The sequence below is a fragment of the Sorex fumeus genome, unplaced genomic scaffold (assembly GCF_029834395.1).
Source record: "Sorex fumeus unplaced genomic scaffold, SorFum_2.1 ptg000024l, whole genome shotgun sequence".
Classification (NCBI taxonomy): Eukaryota; Metazoa; Chordata; class Mammalia; order Eulipotyphla; family Soricidae; genus Sorex; species Sorex fumeus.
Genome location: NW_026606081.1, coordinates 51598828 through 51621015, shown reverse-complemented (window position 1 = coordinate 51621015; position 22188 = coordinate 51598828). Strand labels below are relative to the sequence as shown.

General features: G+C 62.3%; 2 protein-coding genes across 4 annotated transcripts; one reads left to right on the top strand and one right to left on the bottom strand.

Moving 5' to 3' along the window:
* The first annotated feature begins 1004 nt into the window (after positions 1-1004).
* CTSB (cathepsin B) lies at positions 1005-8270 on the top strand. 2 transcript variants are annotated; one of them, XM_056114097.1, is made up of 10 exons: positions 1005-1064; positions 5012-5161; positions 5485-5570; positions 5949-6063; positions 6147-6265; positions 6369-6454; positions 6539-6685; positions 6880-6996; positions 7600-7728; positions 7824-8270. In XM_056114097.1, exons 2-10 carry the CDS (start codon positions 5036-5038, stop codon positions 7919-7921), a joined length of 1023 nt encoding a protein of 340 aa, XP_055970072.1. In that variant the 5' UTR covers positions 1005-1064; positions 5012-5035; the 3' UTR covers positions 7922-8270. The 2 variants fall into 2 exon arrangements, with proteins under 2 accessions (XP_055970072.1, XP_055970073.1); XM_056114098.1 differs by having other exon boundaries at positions 1011-1064; positions 5022-5161.
* A 547-nt stretch (positions 8271-8817) lies between these two features.
* On the bottom strand, positions 8818-21530 carry FDFT1 (farnesyl-diphosphate farnesyltransferase 1). 2 transcript variants are annotated; one of them, XM_056114084.1, is made up of 8 exons: positions 21349-21530; positions 16197-16294; positions 15385-15568; positions 13538-13666; positions 12959-13150; positions 11725-11901; positions 10476-10628; positions 8818-9108 (listed from the first exon to the last, which is right to left on the bottom strand). In XM_056114084.1, exons 1-8 carry the CDS (start codon positions 21445-21447, stop codon positions 8887-8889), a joined length of 1254 nt encoding a protein of 417 aa, XP_055970059.1. In that variant the 5' UTR covers positions 21448-21530; the 3' UTR covers positions 8818-8886. The 2 variants fall into 2 exon arrangements, with proteins under 2 accessions (XP_055970059.1, XP_055970060.1); XM_056114085.1 differs by lacking the exon at positions 21349-21530 and adding an exon at positions 20672-20691 and having other exon boundaries at positions 8819-9108.
* Positions 21531-22188: the final 658 nt, after the last annotated feature.

Below are 22188 nucleotides of genomic sequence, written 5' to 3'. Positions count from 1 at the left end.
TGACAGCAGGGATCCCCCCAAAGGCAGAAAGATCTGGCAGGGAGCTGGGCAGCTCATACCTGGAATGGGCAATGGGGACCTGGCCCAGGAGTGATGCGAGCCATCAACCAGCCAACTCAGGTGACCAAGCCCATCCTGAGCACAGAGCCCCGAGCTCCATGCTCCCCACCTCAGTAAGCCAAGAGGGATGACCTGCACAAACCCAGAAGCGGGCCCTCAGGAGCCAGAAAGCTGCTCCAGGCAGCCTGGGAAGACACCTCTGACCCCCCTCAGCTTCCCACAGCACCTCACACTCCTGGCCCCAGTGGACGGCAGGGCCAGGTGGGGGCACAGAAGCACCTGCAGTCCACTCCCAGCCTCCCAGGGATCCACAAGCTGAGACCTGAGTACTCGGAACCCAGGACAGCTGGCCTGGCACCCCTTAAATAAAAGCACACACACATATACACACCCATGACACACAAACACACATATACACACCCATACACACATATATACGCACATCCATCTGCACACACATACCCACACTCACACATATATACACACATCCATCTGCACACAAATACCCACACTCACACATATATACACACATCCACACAGACACACATACCCATACTCACACATATATACACACATCCATACAGACACACGTACACATATACACACATCCATGCGCACACATCCACACCCATACACACACATACATACACATATATACACACATAGATGCACACATCCACACCCATACACACAAACACACTCACACACACATATATACACATACACACATCCGTATACACGTACACATACACACGCACACACACATATATACATTTATACACATACATACACATACACACACCTCAGCGCAAAGACGCACAGGGCCGGGCGGAGCGGGCGGCGGGTCACGTGCGCGCGGGGCGGGGCGGGCGGGGCGTGGCGGGCGGCGGATCACGTGTGCGCGGGGCGGGGCGCGGCGGTCACGTGGGGCGCGGCGGTCACGTGGGCGTGGGGGTATTTAGGCGCGCGGGCTGGGCACGGAGCAACCCGGCGGGCGGAGCTCGGTGAGTGCGGATGCGGGTGACCTTGGTTGTCGGGGCCGGGGCCTCAAGGCGGGATGGGGGTAGGGGGATGAGCGCCGAACACGGGGCGGACCCTCAGCTTAGAACCGCGCTCGAGGCGGGGCTGCGGGAGGCCTCCTTCGGGGACACCCAGGCCGCCGGGGGATCAAGCGCCCCCCGTCTGCCGGCCGCCTCGGAGCGTCGGGCGGGAGAGTTCTAGAAGCCGGCGAGCTGGGCCGTCCGGGGGCCCGGGCAGGTGCACGCACCCGGCCCCGAGTCCGGGGCTTCAGCTGTGCGTCCACCCACCAGGTGCTGCCCGGGACGGGCTGAGACCCGAGGCCGGGCCTGGCCGCCCTGCAGGCGAGGCAGCCGCAGAGATGGGAGCGTTCGGCGCCTTTGATGCTGCCTGTGGTCAGAGCCCTGAAGTGCCCGGCCTTAATTGCCCCTCCCAGCCTCAGAGCCCACACCTGGGCCCTCCTCCGCGCTGCCCGACTGCCTGTTCGCACCTGTGCGGCCGCTGGGACACCCCCCCCCCCCCAAGCCCCCGGAAAGACCCTGCTTCTGGGCCTGCAGGAGGGGGCTCCAGCTTCCCCGGGCCTGGGGGCAGCTGCTGGAGGCCGCGGAGCTGTCCCTTGGCGCTATCCCTTGGCTCGCGGGCGCGGTGCCCCGGCCTCTGTGGGTCACTGAGATAAGCCAGGCTTGGGGGTGCAGGAGGAGCCCGTAAACATCAGAGGTGCTGCTTCTCGGCCTGGGCTGGGTCCCCGACTCCCAGCTCACACAGTCACAGGCTCCCGGGAAGACAGCGCCCACCGGGCGGAACTGGGACCGCTGGGAGCGCGGGTGGAGCAGGTTCTTTGACCCAGATTGGGGCGGGGGGTACCATGACAGCCCAGTGCCTGTGGGCCTCCCATCCGCCCCACCACTCGAGCCTGGCTGAACAGCAGCCGCTCCTCCCTGGCCCTCCCTGGCCCTCCCAGGGGCTCCTGGTCCTCCCCAGGACTCCCAGAGTGGCAGGGAGCGGAGGGAACGGATTTGTGGAAGCTTTTGGATGGGACCAGACCTTCAGAACACTCAGGACCCAGGCAGGAGGCCTCAGACCCAACTTGGCTGCCAGCGAGCCAGAGCTTCCAGAACTTTCCATCACTGCCCAGCTCCAGTGTGCCCCAGCTGGGACCTGGGCTGGTAGTGCGGGGGCGTAGTGCTGGGGCGCCTGACTCTGGGGTGTCTGCCAAGAGGCACCCTGGGGCAGGGGGCTAGGGGACTGACATCCTCCCCGGAAGTCTGTGGGCAGTGTTTGGGGTTCCAGCAGCCCCACCCGAGTGACCTAGGCTGGGACTCGGAGGCCAACAGCTGTAGGACAGGGCCCAGTACCCTCCGTCCCGCAACCCCCACCCCTCAGGCGGTTTTCTTCCCTGGCCCTGGCGTGCAGATGGCTGTGGGTGCCTGCGTGAGCGTGTTGGGGCGCTCGTTCCTTTTTTTGGGGCCAGGGGCGGGGGACTCTGCCACACTCTTGGTGCCACACTATTGGCCACTCCCAACTGTTCTGGGACAGAGCTGGGGTCAGCCTGTCAGCGGCTGTGCGCCTCTGCCTTCTCTCTGCCGTCCCCTCAGTTTGGGCGACTGTGTGGCAGGGTCCTGATGGGGCCATGATACTGGGTGCTTCAATCAGGCTCTGCAGTTGGGCAGACAAGATCTGGCCCACTGCCCCTCTCAGCCCTTCCTTGTGGGAGGGTCCCTGGTCACTTGACACCCCTTCCAGAACCTTCTGCAGAGCCTGCAGGGAAGATGTGGTCCTGGCACCCAAAGGGAGAAATGGGGGCCCTGAGATGACCCGGGAGGGTGCCGAGTGCTGTGTGTCCTCTGGTCTGCGGGAGCGTCACGGTGACAATGGCCAACTGTCCCCATCCCAGGGGACTTCCCTCCTGGATATGGTTACATCGGCCCAGCTGTGCCATGTCCCAGGGGACTTTCCTTCTGGGAAAGGATGGGGTTTGCTGAGCTGGGTGGCTCCTGCTGCGGGTCCATCACTAAGGGTTGGGGACAGCGGGTCTGTCACTAGGGGTGGGGGAGACGGTGAGTCCCATCCCCAGGGACCCAGCATGGAGGCTGAAGCTAAGGGTCTGGGTCCCCCACTTTTCTCCTGAAAAGGGAAGTGAGCAAGTAGCTGGCTGTGGGCCTGGCACAGAGAGTGACGCCCACCTTGGTCCTGCCACAATTTGTCCCATAGTCAGGAGCCCGGCACATGCTCCCATAGGGGCACCTTCCCAAGTCCAAAGCGGCCAGGGCGGCACGTGGAGCCCACGGGGGGCAGGAAGTGCACTGGGGGAGGGAGTCCATGGGCAGCCACTTCTCTTGGGGGTGCAGGGGCTGCTGGTCTTGTGAGAGAAATGGGGGTCTGAGGATCGCCGGCAGGCAGGGTGCTTGTCAGGCACACGATCCCGGCACCACGCGTTGCTGTCCGTGGCCGCAAGAGTAGGTGGGCACCTCTGGGTGTGGTCTTGCCCCAAAACAGCACCTGCTGGCCCACAGACAAGAGGCGGCCCTCGCAGAGACCCATTGTCCTCTCTGTCCGTGAGGTGTCCTCGGCTTAATGGGGGTCACCCACCTGGTTTTGGAGTTGGCCAGACCTGGGCTCTGACCTGACACTCTCGGTTCGTCGCTGCTTCCTGTCCCCCTCCCCGGGGCTGGCCTGGGTACTGCCCCATTCTCTCTCTCCCAACCTTCTGGTTAGCGGGTCCTGGGCCCGCCCAGCTGTCCTGGGTCTCCATGTTGTCACTTTCTTCAGTCTACCCAGGAAGTCCTGCCTTGTGCATTTCTGGACACTTACCTAGCAGGGGCTGCCCCGCAGTGCTAGTTAGACTCAGCCGGTACCCGCCCTGCTGGGTCCATCTCCCGGGCACCCCATCGTCTGCTGTTTCTGACGGCCTCCTCCCGACTATGTTGCTGTCTCCTGGTTTGGGGGTCACATGCCATGATGTCAGGCCTGACTCATGGCTCTGCTCACTCCTGGCTCTGTGTTCAGGGCTTGCTCCTACCTCTGTGCTTGGGGCTCACTCCTGGCTCTGTGCTCGGGGCTCACTCCTGGCTCTGTGCTCGGGACTCACTCCTGGCTCTATGCTCAGGACTTGCTCCTGGCAGTACCCTCCCTGCCCAACAGAGAATGTTTGTCATCTTGACTTCCATTTGGGGACGCCTTTGTTCTGTGCACACGGCTGAGTGTGGGCACTGCCGGGAGCGCTCCCTGCCCCAGGAGGCCAGGTGGGGGTGGAGTTCACTTCTGTGCCCCCTCCCCCCATTCCCAGAACTCTCCCCCTCTCACTCCTGGGGAGCTCTGGGGCAGAAAGGAAGGCAAGCAGGGGCTGCCTGGCCGGCCAGGTGCGTCATACCCCGCACGGCGCATGTGAGTCAGCCTGAGCTGGAAGGGGCGTGTCTGGACCGTGGGACTCCCTGCCCACTGCCTCCCACCTGACCTGAAACTGCTCTACCCACCCCCTGCCCGCCTCCCTCTTTATGAACATGGGCCTAAAGTGGGGGGCCAGCTCCCCATTGCTGTGGCCTTGGGAGCCTCCGGCCCCAGTCCAGGGACCCCACTCTCATCACCAGCTGGTCCCTTGAGTCTGCAGGCCACACGTTGGGGGTGGGGGTCGGGCAGCCGTGCCGTGTCCCTCAGCTTCTGTGGCCACAGTGGGGTCAGGTTTTCATGGCCGTTGGGGTCTCTTGTGGGAAGCTGCTCCCCCTGTGGGATGCTGCATCCTGGAACCTTCCCCACGGGAGCTGGACCCCAGCCTGAATGTCGGGGACACTTGCACCCCCACAGCGTGTGGGGGGCAGCAGTGGGACCTGGACGCAGCAGCCCCTGGAGGACCCTCTGCCACGCGTGTGCGCAGGTTGGCCGGGACGGAAGCCCTCAGGGGCTCTGAGCACGGCCAAGCTGACCCGGCTCCTCCTAGGGGAGTACAGGACCCGCTTCCAAAATGTGGCAGCTGCTGGCCACGCTGAGCTGCGTGACGCTGCTGGCGGGGGTGCAGGGTGCCCCAAACTTCCCACCCCTGTCAGATGAGCTGGTCAACTATGTGAACAAGCAGAACACCACGTGGCAGGTGCGTGCGGGGGGGGGGGGGGGATGGAGAGAGGGGGAGGTGCAGGCACGCCTGGGTGTATGGTCAGGGGAGGGGTGTGTGCAGCTGCGTGAGGGGGAGGGGTGCGTGCTGCTGCATGTGGGTGTGTGCAGGGAGCAGGGTGCGTGCCGTGGGGTCCCTGCCCAAGGAGGTAGCTGTGGTGTGGCTGAGGACACGGACAGTGGCACCATTCAGACACGGGTACCCTGGCTGCACCCATGGTGCGGCCACCCTGGGCCCCAGAGCCCAGACCTGAGGCTGCCCAGCCCTGGCGGCTGGATGACCGACGCACGGCTCTTCTGCAGGCGGGACACAACTTCCCCAACGCGCACCTGAGCTATGTGAAGAAGCTGTGTGGGACCGTCCTGGGAGGGCCCCGGCTGCCCCAGAAGTAAGTGTGGGCACGGCTGGACAGTGGCAGGGACGGGAAGCAGTTTCTGTACTTGGCTCCTGTTCTTGATAACAGGCCCCCAGTGGACAAAGGGGCTTTTCTAGAGTGGATTGGAGTCCGGGTGGGCTACCCCTTGGGCTGTGTGGAGCCCCCAGGCCTGCCTTGTCCCCTACCAGACACAGTGACCCCTTCCTGTCCCCCCCACTCCGCCCCACTGGCCTCACCTCATCCCAGAAATGGTGACCCCTGCCTGCCCCCCTCCCGCCCCGCCTGCCTCACCCCTTCCTGGACACGGCAGCCCCTGCCTGTCTCCCGCCACCCTGCCCTGCCAGCCTCAGCCCCTCTCGGACACGGTGACCCCTGCTTGCTTGTCCCCAGAGTGCAGCTGACCGAGCCCATCAAGCTGCCCGAGAACTTTGATGCCCGTGAGCAGTGGCCCAACTGCCCAACCATCAAGGAGATTCGCGACCAGGGCTCCTGCGGCTCCTGCTGGGTGAGGCCTGTAGGGACAGTCACCGGCGTGGCAGGGGTCGGAGGGTGGGCTGGACCCTCATTGAGCCTGCGCTTCACCCATAGGCCTTTGGGGCAACCGAAGCCATGTCTGACCGCATCTGCATCCACACCAGTGGGCGGGTGAACGTGGAGGTGTCGGCCGAGGACCTGCTCACCTGCTGCGGCCTCCAGTGTGGCGAGGGGTGAGCGCCCAGCCCAGTGTCCCCCCACCCAGAGCCCCCTGCCCCCAGTGCCCTATCTCACTGCCCGCGGGCCCATGCGCTAAGCAAGCCGCTCTTCCCTTAGCTGTAACGGGGGCTTCCCGTCTGGAGCATGGAATTTCTGGAAGAAACAAGGCCTGGTGTCTGGGGGTCTCTATGACTCCCACGTGGGTGAGTGGCCCGCGCCTGGTGGGGGAGGGCGTCTGGGAGGGTGCGCCCCCCCACCCCCCGGGCTGACCACCTTCTGGCCTCCAGGCTGCAGGCCCTACTCCATCCCGCCCTGCGAGCACCATGTGAACGGCTCCCGGCCCCCCTGCACAGGAGAGGGGGGTAGCACCCCCAAGTGCAGCAAGAGCTGCGAGGACGGCTACGGCTCCACCTACAAGGAGGACAAGCACTATGGTACGGCCGGCACCCGCACTGCTCCTTGGGGGGAGGTGGTGGGTGCCTCTCGGAGGGAGTGTGTGTGCGTGCGTGTGTACATACGTGTGTGAGTGTGCATGCATGCAGATGCCTATGCAAGCTGCCACACAGGCTGGGTCCTATGCGGACACTCCTGGGCCACAGCAGCCCCCTCACATGTCCCGGCCCTGCAGGCTGCAGCTCATACAGTGTGTCCAGTGACGAGGAGGAGATCAAGGCTGAGATCTACAAGAACGGCCCCGTGGAGGCGGCTTTCTCCGTCTATGGTGATTTCTTCGCATATAAGTCAGGTGTGTGCCCCGGCCAGGGGAGGGGAGGGGGGCTGCATCTTCTGTACCTGCCAGGTGTCCCCTCGTCTCATTACGGGCTCTCTACCAACCACTCACGACCTTTTATTGGGCCTGACAGCAGGGCGAGGAGGCGGGCACCTGGGACCCCCTTCCCAGATCCAGGCCCGCGACCTGCTTCCATTCTACTCCCCACCCTTCAGGGGTGGGCCGTGGGTGAGTCTGCAAGGACCAAACCTGGACTTCAGCTCCCACCTGTTTCCCCTTGTGACCTTTTTTGTTTTTGTTTTTGGCTACACCCAGCAACACTCGGGGCTTCCTCCTGACTTTGTGCTCGGGGGTCACTACTGGCAAGACACCAAGGGGTGCCAGGGGCCAAACCTGCATTGGCCATGTGCCAGGCAAGCGCCCTCCCCGTTGTGCTCTCTCTCGGCCGCTCTGTGACCTAACGTAGGAAGGAGCCGAGAGGAGCCTGCAAGAAAGAAGGAAGGATTCTGTTTCTGTTGCCTGGTCAGCAGCACCTTCTCTTGGACGAGCCCCCCCACCCTGAGATCAGGGCTCGTCCCTGCTGGGGGCCTGCTGACCTACTGAGCACCCCTTTCTCAGGCGTGTACCAGCACGTTGCCGGGGAGATGATGGGCGGCCACGCCGTGCGCATCCTGGGCTGGGGCGTGGAGGACGGCACCCCATACTGGCTGGTGGGCAACTCCTGGAACACAGACTGGGGTGACAACGGTGAGTGGCAGTGTGGGGACAGGGCGGGAAGGCGCCTACCTGGTGCCCCTGCTGTCCAGCACTGACCGCTGACTGTCCTGCCCACCACTCCCCAGGCTTCTTCAAGATCCTGCGTGGCCAAGACCACTGCGGCATCGAGTCCGAGATCGTGGCCGGCCTGCCCTGCACGGAGCATTACGTGCACAGGCTGTGACCCGCATGCACCGCCAACCAGGTGCGGCGGCCCTGGGGAGGGTCTCAACATGCCCATCCTTGTAGTGCTGTCACTCCTGTTCCCCTACCAATCCCCACAAACGAAGGGGCGACTTAGGCTCCACACGGTGCCGGGCAGGGTACCGGCTGCCGCGTCCAGCTTGCCCTCGCATGGCATTCTGACCCAGGCTGTGCCATGCGCCTCAGCTAATCATGTGGACTGAAGACTGGCCAGAAGTGTGTCCTCCTTACAACAGAGCAAGCCCCACCCGCAGGGAGGGACCCCCACTATTCAATCACTGCTTTCACCAATGGGCATGGCCGTGCCAATCAATAAAAGGTTTCTCCTGTGCGGGCTATCCTGATGTCTGTGTGCCAGAGCCCCTGGGAGGGGCTGTCCTGCACTCACTCTCTGGTTACTCTGTCCAATGCTGGGCATGAAGAGCCGGTGTATGGCAGAGACTGGCAGCTAATTTGAAAGGTGGACCCTGGTCCCTGGCACAGCACAGCATAGCTCTGGGCCAGGAGGGATCCCCTCAAACGATCAGCTGTAACGGTTCCCAGCAGCCAAGGGGCCCCCCCACTCAGGAGCCCTGAGCCCCATTGGGTGTGACCCCCAAGCCCTAAGCCAACCGGGCAACTGCAGAGGGCAGAGAGGCCCGTGGGTGCCGAGGAAGGAGCCCCTCTGCCCTGTGGGGAAACAAGACTCCAAGGACAGGAGGCCAGCAGCCTGGTGTTTATTAATCATTGCCACGCAGCACCTCTGTGTCAACTTGGATCTCCGCACATTGCAATAGGCCGCCTCCTTGGGGCCCTGCTACTGCCCTACTGGCTGGGCTTGCCTGCAGGCCCGGTTTGGGGAGGGCAACCCGTCATAGCAGCGCCCATGTCCAGCTGAGTCCAGGGTCTATAAGGGATCGAGGCCGGGGTAGTACTGTCCAGAAAGGTCCGGCCCGGCCGCGCATCTCAATGCTCCCCGCCCTGCACATAGTCCCCCGTGAACTGGGTCAGGGTGCTGAGGTACTGCCAGCTCAGGGCGGCCAGCAGCATGGCGCAGGACAGGTAAACGGGCAAGTAGTGGCTCCTGGACACCAGCTGGCAGTTAGCAAGGCTGTGTGTGCGGACGCTGCAGATGAGCTGCTTGGTCCTGCTGGAGGACGGGTCTGAGTCGGGGATCCTCTGATAGATCTGTGGAGAGGAGCATGAGAGGTGTGAGCGGCCCCCTCACTTCTTACTGGCCCGCTGGCCCAGGGCATGGCTCAGGCAAGGCCAGTAGGCACCGCCAGGAAGACACTATGGCCGACTGTGGGTTGCATCCTTCACCCAAAGCCTCCTTTGGGCCTCACCACAGCCTGGGTTTCTTTGTCCACTGGTCTTGGGGCCACCCCGGGGAACAGGCAGGATGCAGCTGGAGGGGCCGAGCCTGGACCTCCTGCAGACAAAACCAAGGGAGGCCTCCGCCCCCACAGACAGCAAGTTTGCATGGAAATGCTCTTCAGCTGTGCTCGCCGTGTGCTGGGTCACCCATCTACCACTCAAGGCGCAGCAAGGGGTCAGTTGAGTCCCAGGGAGGGGCAAACAGCTGTGCTGCGCTGAGGTCAGATGGAGGCCGGAGAGTCTGCACTGCCAGTAATGGACATTCATCTGGGCCTCGGAGACAGACACCAAGGAGTGTCCAACCACATCACCTGTGCCCACAACCAAACTTCACTCCTGTCACCAGGAAGCACAAGGGCCCCATTGGAGCTGAGCCAGGAGGGGCGTGCACACACCCTGTCTCACAGGCGGCCCCATGCCCAGCCTGACTGTACAGCAGAGCAGCCCCACGGCCACCCACACTGTCCCCAGTCGAGTGGACAGGCCACAGGCACACGCACCTCTCTGAGAGGCACCAGCTCCTGCTCACTGTGGCAGAGGCCTGGGGCCAGGTGACACCACCCCGGTTGGTAGAAGAAGGGCCATTCAGCTGCCTGCAATCATGCTGAGATCAGCAGGCCTTGGGCCCAGATTATGGCCCCAGCTCTGGGGTCAGCATCCAGTTCTCAGGATATAAATAGCACCCGCCATGAACTGGGCCAGGCAGGCAGCTGGCAAGAGGCCACTGGATTCCACACGTATCCTGGGCGGGGGTTGCTCACTAAGGGTTGCAGCACATGAGCCCCTGCTGAGGCCGGAACGGACTCTGCGTGTAACAGCACCCGCCGGCTGAGGGGCCCACGTGCTCGGCCTCGCTCTGGTTCCAGCACCCTGGGTCTCCTAAGCTTCACCAAGTGTTGCCCTGGGGTCCGACAGCACGGAGCCAGGGAGGTCTGGGTTATCTGTCCTAGCACTGGATTCCTGGCCCACAGCAGAAATTGGCGTCTAAGGAACAGCGACCAGGTCAAGCAGGGTTAGGGCTCCCTCCGGGGCTAGGAATGAGAACGAGGGAAACTGAGGCGCCTGTATGCTGACAGTCCACTCTGGTTTCCTGTCCAGCCTCTCTCTGGAGACTGGAAGGACTGAGCCTTGGCGACGCCCTCCCCTCAGCCCCTCACAGAGCCTGGCAGGGCACCCACCTCTTCCATGTACTGCTGGAATATGGCTTTGACGGCGGGCAGGTTGGTGGCGTCCATCATCAGGGTGACCGCCTGCCCTTTGCGGATCTTCACCACCCCCTTGAACACCTGCTGGTTGTTGTAACAGGCAGCCAGCGTGGCGATGGCCATGACCTGCAGAGGCAGGAGAGAGCACGTCCGTGTGACAACGTGCAAAGCACCACCGGGACAGGCTGGCCCTGTGTCCGCATGACCATCCCAGAGCGAGGCTGGGCCTCAGTGGGGGCCACAGGGCTGGGCTGTGGCCTTCCCAGGAGCATGTCTGTCAAGAGACCCAGCATAAAGGTTTCTCTCAGAACAAAGCGGGGGCACTCGGCACCAGGGCCAGCACCCTGGCCCAACTCCACTGGGACAGGAAATGCCCGGCTAGGCTGCTTCCTTGTCTGTGATTCTCAAGGTGAAGGTGGGCAGCATCTCCAGAGACAAGCCGCAGAGCATCCCCTGCTGGGGCTGATCAGGTAAGCGGGGCCAAAGACAGCCGCAGACTCCAGCTCAGCACCACCCAAGCCAGAAAGCACATTCCACGACTCAGCCTCCAGGTGAGTGTCTTTTTTTTTTCTTTTTGGGCCACACCCTGCAATGCTCAGGGGTTACTCCTGGCTCTGCACTCAGGAATTACTCCTGGTGGTGCTTGGGGGACCACATGGGATGCCAGGGATTAAACTGGGGTCAGCCGTGTGCAAAGCAAACGCTCTACCCCCTGTACTATTGCTTTACTATTGCTCCAGTCTTCCAGATGACCACCTTAAGTGTCAGGAAACACTTAAATCATGAGAATGTGGAATGTTCTAGCACATTCTAGGACTCACGTCCTTAGCATATTCTAGGACTCACGTCCTAAATAACAAAGGACAGGGCCCACAGGATGGGGCTCAGTATCTGCATCCAGGAGGGACAAGACCATGTGCTTCTCAGTCTCGTCACTGACACCAGTGTCACGCGTCCTGCAAGCCCCCAGAGCCTGAGGCCTTGGCTTCCAACTGAGAAGCAGGCTCTGACCAGTGCAGAATGGCCAATGGAAAAGTGGAGGAACAACGGCAGATTCCAGAAAGAGCCGTGCGTGCTGCTTGGGGCTGGAGACAAGGTTATGATCTCCATGAAGGAAAATCAACCGTCCTCTTTGAAGGGACCTCCCTGAGTGCAGCACCTCCAGCTCATGACAGCGGACATGGTCATTAGTAAGCAGGAAAAGGAACCCCTGCCTGCGCACCTGTGGGATGGCGCAGAAGTTGAACACGCTCTGGTTCCTCAGGCGGGAGAGGTAGGTGAAGACGTCGGGAACATGCTGCAGCGCGTTGGTGACCAGCTCGTTCAGGCACTGCACCGCCAGGTCCAGGTTCTGGGGCTCGGGGAAATCTTCCAGCTTCTTGACATACTTGCTCCACACCTGGGCAGAGAAGGATACTGACGGCATGCCAACCGCAACACACACCCCAGGAGCAGGGCAGCCACACTGGGGTTGCCTGTGCCCCACAAGCGTGGACCCCAATTACAGCGCTGGGGGTGTCACCTCTCAAGGACCTGGCTCATCTAAGGGATGGAAAACAAGACTACAGAAAGGAAAAAGGGGCCAGAGCAACAGAGATGAACCCAGGTTGAATGCTGGGCACCGCACATGGTCCCCTGAGCACTTTCAGGAGTAATCCCTAAGCACGGAGCCAGGAGGAGCCCCAAGCATCACTGGGTATGGCCCCAAAACAAAACAAAACAATTTTAAAAGAATTATTTTATAGCACAGGATTTCAACTTCTGGAACAAATCCTCATCTGCAGGGCCGGCTGGTTGACCAGAGCTCCGCAATCAAGCCAACAACGAGCTTGTAGGTCTGGCCACTGCAAGAACCAGAGGCTCTCGGCAGGAGAGGGATGAGTCTCCCGAGGGGGTGTCCCACAGCTCCGATTGTGAGGCAGGGAGCCGACTGGAGCATGAGGCCACCACACTGCCCACAAGGCTTTTGGGAGGCATCGTGACTCCCAGGGTCCCAGGACTGTCCTTTCTCTGAATCTGGCATCAGGGAAGGACCGCGAGCTGCCTGTCCCCTGGAGGGCAGGAGCCTGTTTCCAGCGAAACCGTCTGCTGGAGGATCCATTTCTCTCCCTGCCTAAACCAGTATGGGCTGAGGGGAGGCCTGGCCCAGCATCCTTCTTTCCTGTTCTGTGTGCTGGGCAGATAAAACCTGGCTCTGCCAAGAATACGCAGCCTTCTAGACAGTCAGTGGCTAGGGGCCAGAAGCTAGCAGGCGGGGGACACGGGCTGTCGCACCTGCAGTAGCAGAGGGGAAGCCTGTTGAGAGGCAGAGTGCACAGAAACTCACCCGAGCCCAAAGCCCAGAGCCCGGAAGTTTCCATAGCCATGCACGTGGAGGGAGGCAGTCCAGCCACACGGCGACCTGTCAAGCGTGAGTGGTTCCCAGCTGAGAGGCCCTGAGCCCCGCCTGCCCTCACCTCCTTAGGCCAGAACACTCTGCCCTCCCGGAGGTCCTCTAAGAAGTCGCGGATGATGTTGGTCTTCTGCAGGAACAGGCCCATAGAGTTGGACAGTGCCGTGTCTTCACCACACATGGGGTCTTCAAGCCCAGAGGCCGAGAACAGACGGGAAAGGCCAATGCCCACCAGGCCAGCAACGTAGTGGCAGTACTGCAAAAGTAAGTGAGAGGAGCACCTCAGTGGATAGGGAGAGGAAAGGGCTGAGGCCTGCCACTCTTGGGGCTAACAAGACCCCAGGTCCTGTGTGAGGAGCAGTGACAGTGACCCCCAACAACAGGCGACGCCCATGATGTGGACCAGGGACACCCACACACTCAATGATGGAAGGGAAGAAAGAAACACCAGTTTTGAGATCTGAAACTACTGACATCTCCCGATCACATGCAGTGGGCAGGGCCACACAGCAATGTTTCACGTCCGGGTCAGTACCCTACTCTCAGTCCTGGTGGTGAGACAGGCGGGTAGGAAGACCAGAAGGTCTCAGGGGGCCCTGTCCTCCCAGCAACCCCCCTCCCCCACCGCCCCAAGGTCACTGACCTTGTCCCACTCGCTCTCCGAAGTCACTCTCTTCTCCAAGTACTCCGCCATCCCACAGCCCATTTTCTGGCAGGTATCGGCAATCACGGTGCGGAATCGCTCGGCCAGATTTCTAAACTCCAGGGAGATCTGAAATGAAGGGCACAAGCAACAGAAAGCAAGAGCTAAGCACTCCCACTGGTGACACCATGGCCGCCCCATGGCGACAGAACAAAATACCTGCGGAGCGTAGCACACGCAACTCGCCAGAGGCTGGTCCAGAGCCTGACCACTGTGACAGTGATACTGTGGCTCTAAGGAGGAAACACTTGCAGAGGCTGGCTGCATGGGACTCCAAGGACCAATTCCTCATTCCCACAGACTCAGGAGCACAGGTCACTGCCAGGAGCTGGGCACTAAGAGAACCTACCAGAGCCACATACCCTGTAGTATCATGGGCCAGGAGTGGGGGACAGGGGTGTGGACCATGTCTGGCAGCACAGCCACTAGTGGTCACTGGGCGGGGCAGTGACTTTCTCCCACTTTCTGCAGAGCTCTGTTGTCCTGGTCACTGTTTCACAACGAGGGCCCTTGGGTCCCAGACTGTGTGGCAAGTGCCCTGGTGGAATGGACCTGTGCCATGTGGGGGAAGGGCAGTGTGGGTCTGCCAACAGGCAAACAAAACGGGCACCAACCCCCTCAGACGCTGTGATGGGAGCTGGTGCTCTCGGCCTCACCTGGAGCCCTGCTCTGCTCTGGGCGCCCATGACCCCCAGTGCCCAGTTCAAGCCCTGGTCCAGCCACTTCCCTTGGGGGCTCTCAGGCAAGGGCGGCACTAGCGTCAGTTCTGGGGCCCAGGACCTGTGCTGCTCGCCCAGGGTCCTTCCTGGGCAGTACCAAGCCAGTCCTGCAGAGGGGCTAGGTAAGGCGACTCTACTCCAGTCTCAACTGGGGGCCGTGAGGTCCCTGAAGCCCCGACATAGTCCAAGGGGGTCACAGATGAAAAACCACATAAATGGGGCCTCCAGTAGGAAACGGGGTCGGGATGGGGGCATGGTGGAGAGAAGCTGCGGGCACTGCTCCAGCCACAGTGCTCTGTGTCTAGGCCGGTTCAGAGAGCCTGGCCAGGACACTGGTGGCACCAAGGCACAAGGCGCCCAGGCCCACTCTTCCAAGTGCAGCCTAGCCGTCTGGGAAGGGACAGGTTAGAGTTCGCGAGAAGTACCCTTAAGTTGGGGGTCTGGGCTACAGAGGAAGACCCGCACACCAGGCACAGCCTTTCACAACCACCCATCAACCCCAGGTCTACTCCAAAAGTGCATTCATGTCTGTCTTCCATGGCAACAACGCACTGGGGGATTTGTGGAAATTCACAGCGAGCCAAGCATGCGTCTTGCAAGCAGGGGCCACAGTCTGATCCCTGGCACCAGACAGTCCCCCAAGTACAGAGCTGGGAGCAGCCCCTGAGCACTGCTGAGTTGGGCCCCAACATGGGGAGGAAACTCCACAGAACCAACCAGGTAGAGGAGCGAGTCCTTCCCGGGTATGCACGCACATTCTGGGCGAGCAGGACCCAGCCACCTAGCTGAGCACAAAGCATCAGGACACACCGACCCCATGGGCAGGAGCAGAGAGCTAGAACTTGCAGCTCAGCAGGGTCCCCCGTCCTCACGGCCTACAAATCTGCCAGCCCTACGCTACTGGCTCCATGTCCTGCGCTCAGGGCCCTGCGCCTGGAATGCTCAGAACTGCCTCAGCCCTCAGTCCTCACAGCAGAAGCAGGGGCCGCCATTAGCCCAGTTTTAAGGAGAATGCTGCAGACCCAGTCAGCCCGGCTAGCGTGGGGAGGGACGGAGCCCAGCACACACCGTAGGGAAGTCCTCCAGCACTTGGCGGTCCTTCTCCTGACTCTCCAGGAAGCACCAGTCCGGCTCATACAGGTAAGAGTGGAAGTTCTGCAGCATGGGGACCTTCCAGTCTATGGGGATCGTCATGTCATCCTCCACTGTGTCCAGAGCCCGGAGCACCAGGTAGAATATGCAGACAGCATGGCTGGAAAAGAGGAGCCAGGTCAGCAAATACCCGGAAGGGCTCCAGCAGGCCAGGCAGGGGGTCCCGCACCTTCTCCCACTTTCTGCAAGAGGCCGGATGGCCTTCTGCAGTCAACAAGATGAACCTGCCAGCTGGACATCACCACCCACCCAGCTGAGCTGTGAAGAACAACTGTGTGAGACCCAACTGAAGACCAACTGCTGAGACTGAATATTTTGACAGATTTTTTAAAAAATCTGGGCTGGAGGACAGCATGGCAAGTACCACGCAGCCTCACATTCAGTCCCCCCTAGTTCCATCCCTGGCAACCCATATGGTCCCCGAGTCCTGCCAGGAGTGATCCCTGAGCATGAAGCAAGGAGCGCCAGGTGTGGCCCCCAAAACAAAAATAAAAAACAAGTTGAAGACATGCATATCTCAAAACACCGTCATTCAGGAGGAAAGACAACAGGTCTGAGCTCCAGTTCCCACCGGGAACTTCAGAAGGACTACCCCAACAGCTGCAAACACAAAGTAGCAGAAGCCGAGAAAGACGCGTGTCCTGCTCGTTGGACGCGCCGGGGAGAGGACAAAGGCCGTGGGGGTGCAGCTGCTGGGGGCAGCCGGCCCGCCCTCCCTGGCCACTCACCGCAGCTCCTCGTCCAGCGCCTGGATGACGGCCGAGAAGCTGCGGCTGGTCTGATCCAGATACCTGTAGCATGTCTTCATGCTGCTGCTGAGCGCGTCCTGCGGGCACAGACACGGGGCGCTGGGGCACGGCGGGGCGGGCAGGCGGTTCTGCGGACCCCCGCCTGCCCCGCGTGGCCAGCGCCTGCAAGGCCCAGCAGCGGGCACGGGGCAGCCGCGCGGCGGGGGCCGGCCCAGAGTCCGCTGCAAGAGGGACAGGGCCTTGGCGGCCATGGGAGAGCGGGGCTGCTGGCGGCGGCCCCCGGAGACCCGGGCGGAGACACGGGTGGGAGGTGCCCACCGCGGGGCGGGAGCCCAGACCCGCGGGGACGCGGCCGCAGGGCCCGGAGCCCCACCCCAGCCCACCCCCGCGGGCCCCGCCCCCAGCTCGGCATCGGCTCCGCAAGGCCGGCCGGGCCCAGCCCCGCCCACGCCTCTCAGGGCCCCGCCCTCGGCCCGGCCCCGCCCATGCCCCTCCAGACCCCGCCCCCAGCTCTGCACAGGCCGAGTTCAGCCCTGCCCACGCCCCGCCCCTCCGGCCCCGCCCCCACCGGGTCCCGCTCCCCTGGCCTTTCCCCCCACAGCCCCTGGAGACTAAGACGGGCAGTGAGGTCCTTGGGGCCAGCGCTGTTTTCTCCACAGTGCTCCCAGGGCGCCCCAGAGAAAGCGGGAACAAGGCACACGAACACCTTTGCCCATTCTGGGGCCGATGGCCCGGTGGGCGCGCCAGGGCTAGGGGCTGCGGAGCTGTGGGGGCGGGGGTCTCTGATGCTACACCCGCAGTGCCCAGGGCCCAACAGGGCTTGGTCCCATGCATGCCTGTGCCTTCTCCTGATTCTCTCTGGCTCCTGGAATGCCTTGTAGGAGGGCCACTGCCCAGGCTGAACCAAGAGCTCGCAGTTTGCATTCTCCCTTCTTCAAGGGTCAGTGAGACCGGTTCAGGTTGGGGGGGGGGGTGTGCACCCACAAGCCCTGAGTTTATACAGCAGGTTAAGAACGACCAAGCTCGGGGCACAGGCAACACTGCACAGTGCGAATGTGACCTACAACCCTCTCCAAGCCAGAAAGCAGACACTCAGCCTGGCCTCACCAGAAATCGGCGGGCAGAGGAGGTAGAGAGAGGGGTTCCAGCTCAGAAGGCAGGCGAGAGGATGGGGACTGAGCTGAGACCCTTCAGTATGGGCTGCACCTCTCACTGAACAGGACAGGAGCACCCCAGGGCGGCCAGAATCACCACTCTGGCTGGACTAGAGCAGAAATGGCTATTTCCCTGGACATACTGAAAAGCCCCTAGAATTGTAATTAGTAGTCCAGTTTATCAACCCCAATGCCCTATGAATCCTCTCATGACAGAGATGGTCAGCCTCAGTGTCTCCTGAGAGCACAGCTCCGGCTTCTGCTACTACAGGGCGGACGACCTGTTCCCACTCTAAAAAGGGAAGGACACTGGCCTTGCTCGCGCACCAGCAAGGGGATACATACCTCCGGGGTCCTCCAGGAATGATCCCTGAACACAGAGCCAGGAGCAAGCCCTGAGGACTGCCAGTGCCCCCTCCCCCCGCAAGAAGAGCTCCATGAGGCTAGGGTAGCCCATAGTCCGGTGCCCTTGAGGAAACCCCCGACTCCTGGTTCTGCCAGACCCCAGCAGCGACGCAGCCTCGGGACTCTGCATTTCAGGGAGTAGCCCAGGTTGCTCCCAAACACTGCCTGGGAGGACCCCCAGCCCAGATGAGGAGGTCAGAGAACCAAATCGCTGGGAGCTTGCGGGGGGCCCAGGATGCCCCCTGCCACAGCATGGTCACCAGAGAACCTCCAGAAACTGAGTGGGGTAACCCCAAATCCATAAAAACAAATGAGCAGCCAGTGAAAAGGCTTCTCCTTCCCCTCCCCGTCCACTCTCCAGGGACGAGGCCACTGTGTTCCCAGGAGTCTCACTTTAGAGGAAAACAAGCCACAGGGAAACACTCCGTGCCAGATTACAGCGTCCAAGTGTGCCCCCAACTTCAGACTTCAGCCCTGTCTGCTAGTGTTTCCTACCCAGAAACCCTGATCACCCGGTCTAGTCCAGACCCCCCTGCCCTGTCCCCTATGGGAATACTGGGACCAAGAAACACCCCTCACAGCCTGCACCTTCTCCAGCACCAGCAGCGAGAGCTGGAGGCAACTCGTGGCCTTGTCTGATGAATGAATAAGTGCAACAGGAAGTGAGGAAGAAGGAAGGGAGAAAGGAAGGAAGGGGAAAGGAAGGAAGGAAGGAAGGAAGGAAGGAAGGAAGGAAGGAAGGAAGGGAGGGAGGGAGGGAGGGAGGGAGGAAGGGAGGGAAGGAGGGAGGAAGGGAACGAGGGAGGAAGGAGGGAGGGAGGGAGGGAGGGAGGGAGGAAGGAAGGAGGGAGGGAGGGAGGGAGGGAGGGAGGGAGGGAGGAAGGAAGGAAGGAGGGAGGGAGGGAGGGAGGGAGGAAGGGAGGAAGGGAGGGAAGGGAGGGAAGGAGGGAGGAAGGTAGGAAGGGAAGGAGGGAGGGAGCGAAAGGAAAGAGGGAGAGGAAGGAAGGAGGGAGGGAGGGAGAAAAGGAGGGGGGAAGAAAGAAGGAAGGAGTCGGGAGGAAAGGCCGAGGGAGGGAGGGAGGAAGGCAAGAGGGAGGGGAAGGAGGCAGACGGGTGGGCACTAACCCTGGGCAGCAGCAGGAAGGAAGCCTGGGGGGGGGGGGCAAGGTCACCACCAGCGGCTAACCAGAGTCTGGAGCATCTGAGCCTAGGTGGCCTCAAGCCAAAGTTCCAAGTTCTCCTGACAGGGCTAGGAGCTGGGTGAGTCGAGGGAAGTGACCCAACCGCTGTTCACCAGTCCTGGAAAGGTACAAAGGCAGAGACAAAAGACTTGGCTATGATGTCCAGCCTCAGGCCCCGCCAAATTCATGTCTGGAAATGCCACTGGCCACTGGCCACTGATCACTCAACCTCTGGACTCCCTCCCACGAATTAACTTTCTACTCGGGCATGGGGCCCTGTGTACCTGCTGTCTCCTGGCCACGCTCACGTTCCGGAACCATGGGCACTGGGGGCCATGGGCACTCACCCCCTGACCCCATCACACGTGTGCTGACTGGGAGCGGGGCGTGGCCAGTGGGTGGGTGGAGAGGGCGCAGCAGGCTCTGAGGCCAGGCCCAAGCCAGGCTCAGGCATTTGGCCTCCCTCACAGTGTTTCTGGAAGGTTCTGGGGTGTTTAAATGAGAGCTGTGAGGAGGCGCATAAGCTGCTGCTTAAGCCCAACATGGCACAGGACAAATCAAGGGGCTGTGGTTGAGACACTGTGCCACCCAGGCAGACCTCTTAAAGGGGCGAGGGCAATCCGGGGCGAGTACTAGGAAAAGGATGTCTGCCTTTCGTCTGAAAACACCAGTGACCAGAGCCAGAGATGCAGCTCAGTGGCACAGTTTCTGCCTCACCTGTGTGAGGTCTGGGGTTCAATTTTGGACCACAAAAACAAAGGAGGGCTGGAGCGACAGTCCAGTGGGGAGGGAGTTTGTCTTGCACACAGTCAACCAGGCTTCAATCCCCAGAGCTCCATCAGGTCCCCTGAGCACTGCCAGGAGCGATTCCTGAGGCAGAGCCAGGTGTGGCCTAAAACACACAAAAAAACAAACAAAACCAAATGGAAGCCAGTGAGCATGTGTGACCACTGTAAAAGGTCTTTGTTACCTTAAGAAAAAAAGATCACATAACATGGCAGAAATATATGTTTAAACTTGGGCACAGACCTAACACTTGTTGTCGAGGCTTTTTCTACTTCAGATTAAAAAAAAAAAATGGAATTGCAGCTTCCTTGAGTTTTTGTTTTGGAGGAGGAACCTGGGGCCTCACACATTCCTGGTAGGGCCACACATTCCTGCTAGACACGAGCCCCCTCTGAGGACCTGGGGCCCCTCCACACACGTCTCCAGGTGCACACCAGGTCCTTTCTGAGCACTGCTGGGCACAGCCCTCTGGGCCCGAGTACTGCTGGGGTCTGCTAATTTCTGGTACAAGAATCACGGGGAGGGCACCTCAAAACAAACCAACCTCTTGGTCGCTTGAACACGACTGTGTGACGGAGATGACAGGGACCTGCAGTGAGCAGGTGCACAGTCGAGGCTCTGCTGGCTAAGAGGCCACGGGGAAGAAGGGAAGGGCAGAGGACACAGTATTCTGCTCAAAATGAGTCTTCTGTGTTTTGTTCTGGGGGGATGGGGAGGGGCCACACCGGCAGATCTCAGCTCTCTGGGTGCAGGCAGGGCTGCGGCTGGCCCCCTGCCCTGTTTAGAACTGGGAGGTCACAATCTGGCAAAGCTGTCCCCCTCCCTCACACTTAGAAGCCACTATTTACAGGGGGCACGGGGAGCACCAAGGGTCTCTTCTGAGACTCGTGAACTCCTGGGCAAGCACAGGGCCGCCTGCGGGCCCCACCTGGTTCATCTTGGGTATCACCTTCCTGCCCACCCATTGGAGTGCCCCCTGATGGGAGGGTCCAGCAGGCCGCGGAGAGGGCAGCCCACACAGCGCCCGGGGGCGGGTCTGGAGCACAGCCTGGCTGGCATGGCCCCAAACACAAGCCAGAGACTCCGGGTCAGGGCAGGTGGTTTCCAAACCGAGGGTCCTGGATCAAAACCCGAACCCCAGGAGGAGAGAAATGACCCAGGCCGGCGTCCTGTGGGCGTCTCCCTGGAGCCGGGCCCTGCCCAGCGGTGCCCGGCGTAGGGCGCTGAACTGGCACCTTCACCCGCTGGGCAGGGCTGGTAGTGACCAAGCCCAGAAGGATGGGGAACCTGGTCTGGTTTCCTGGATGGGCCGGGGAACGAGCCGCATGCTTTAAGAGGGGCAGCGGGTCCAAGGTGCCTTTCCAGGCTCTGCCGGACGCTGGGCCGCGAGGCCCCTCCCCTGAGCCGCTCCGACGTCGGGGGGACACCGGGTGGCCAACGCGGGTTGGGGCGCCAGGGAAGGGGGTGGCTTCGAGGGCGGGGGACACGGCGGCTGGACACGGCTGAGGCCCCGCGCCCGGCCCCGGCCCCGGGGGACACGGCTGGACACGGCTGCGGGCCCCGCGCCCGGCCCCAGCCCCGCCGCCCGTGGGATGCTCGGCCCACCTGGTTCATCTTGGGTATCACCTTCCGCCGGCCGCCCATCTGGAAGCGCAGCAGGTTGTAGAACTCCTCGGGGCGGCTCAGGCACTTGACGAAGTCCATGGCGGCGGCGGCGGAGGCGGCGGGCAGAGCTCGGACTCACCTGCGGCGCGCGGCGTGGACACGGCGGCCAGCCGGCCCGCGGGACCGATACCGCTGGGCGCGCGGGGCGGGGCGGGGCGCGGGGGGCGGGGCCGGCGTGGGCCACGCCCACCCCGCGTCCTGCGGGCCCCGTCCCTCTCGCCGCATCCCGGGCGCCGGTGGGCGGGCGGGCGCTCATTGGCCGCGCTCCCTCGAACCAGAAAAGCCCCGGCCAATCGGCGGCGGGACGCGCCTGGCGTGACGCCCGCATCTGGCCGCTCATTGGCGAGCGGGAGAGGCGCCGACCAACAGGACAGCGCTGCTTGGGAGGGCGGGCCTCGGCGCGGGGGCCGGCGGGTGGGCGGACTGACGGGGAGCGCGGGCCGCGCGGCTGCCGGGTCGGCTCGGTGGGGGCGAGGGCGAGGGGGGTCGCCTGGAGTCGGGCCCTGCTCAGCCGCCCGCGGTGCTGCTGCCCCGCACCCTGGGGTGGATTTGGGGGCCACGCTCGGGGGCCACGGTGGTGCCCCGGGGCCCCTGGACGATGCCGGGGTCAGACCCTGCCCAGCCGCCCGGCAGGTGCCGTTTGGATCGCGTGATTCCGGGCCCCGCCCAGCCGCGTGGGGGGCGTGAGAGGCGTGAGGGAACCGTGGGAAGAAGCGTCAGGCCCGAGTCTGCAGGGGGAGTCCTGGGCGGGTCTGGGTCTGCGGGAGGCAGGGGCGCGCC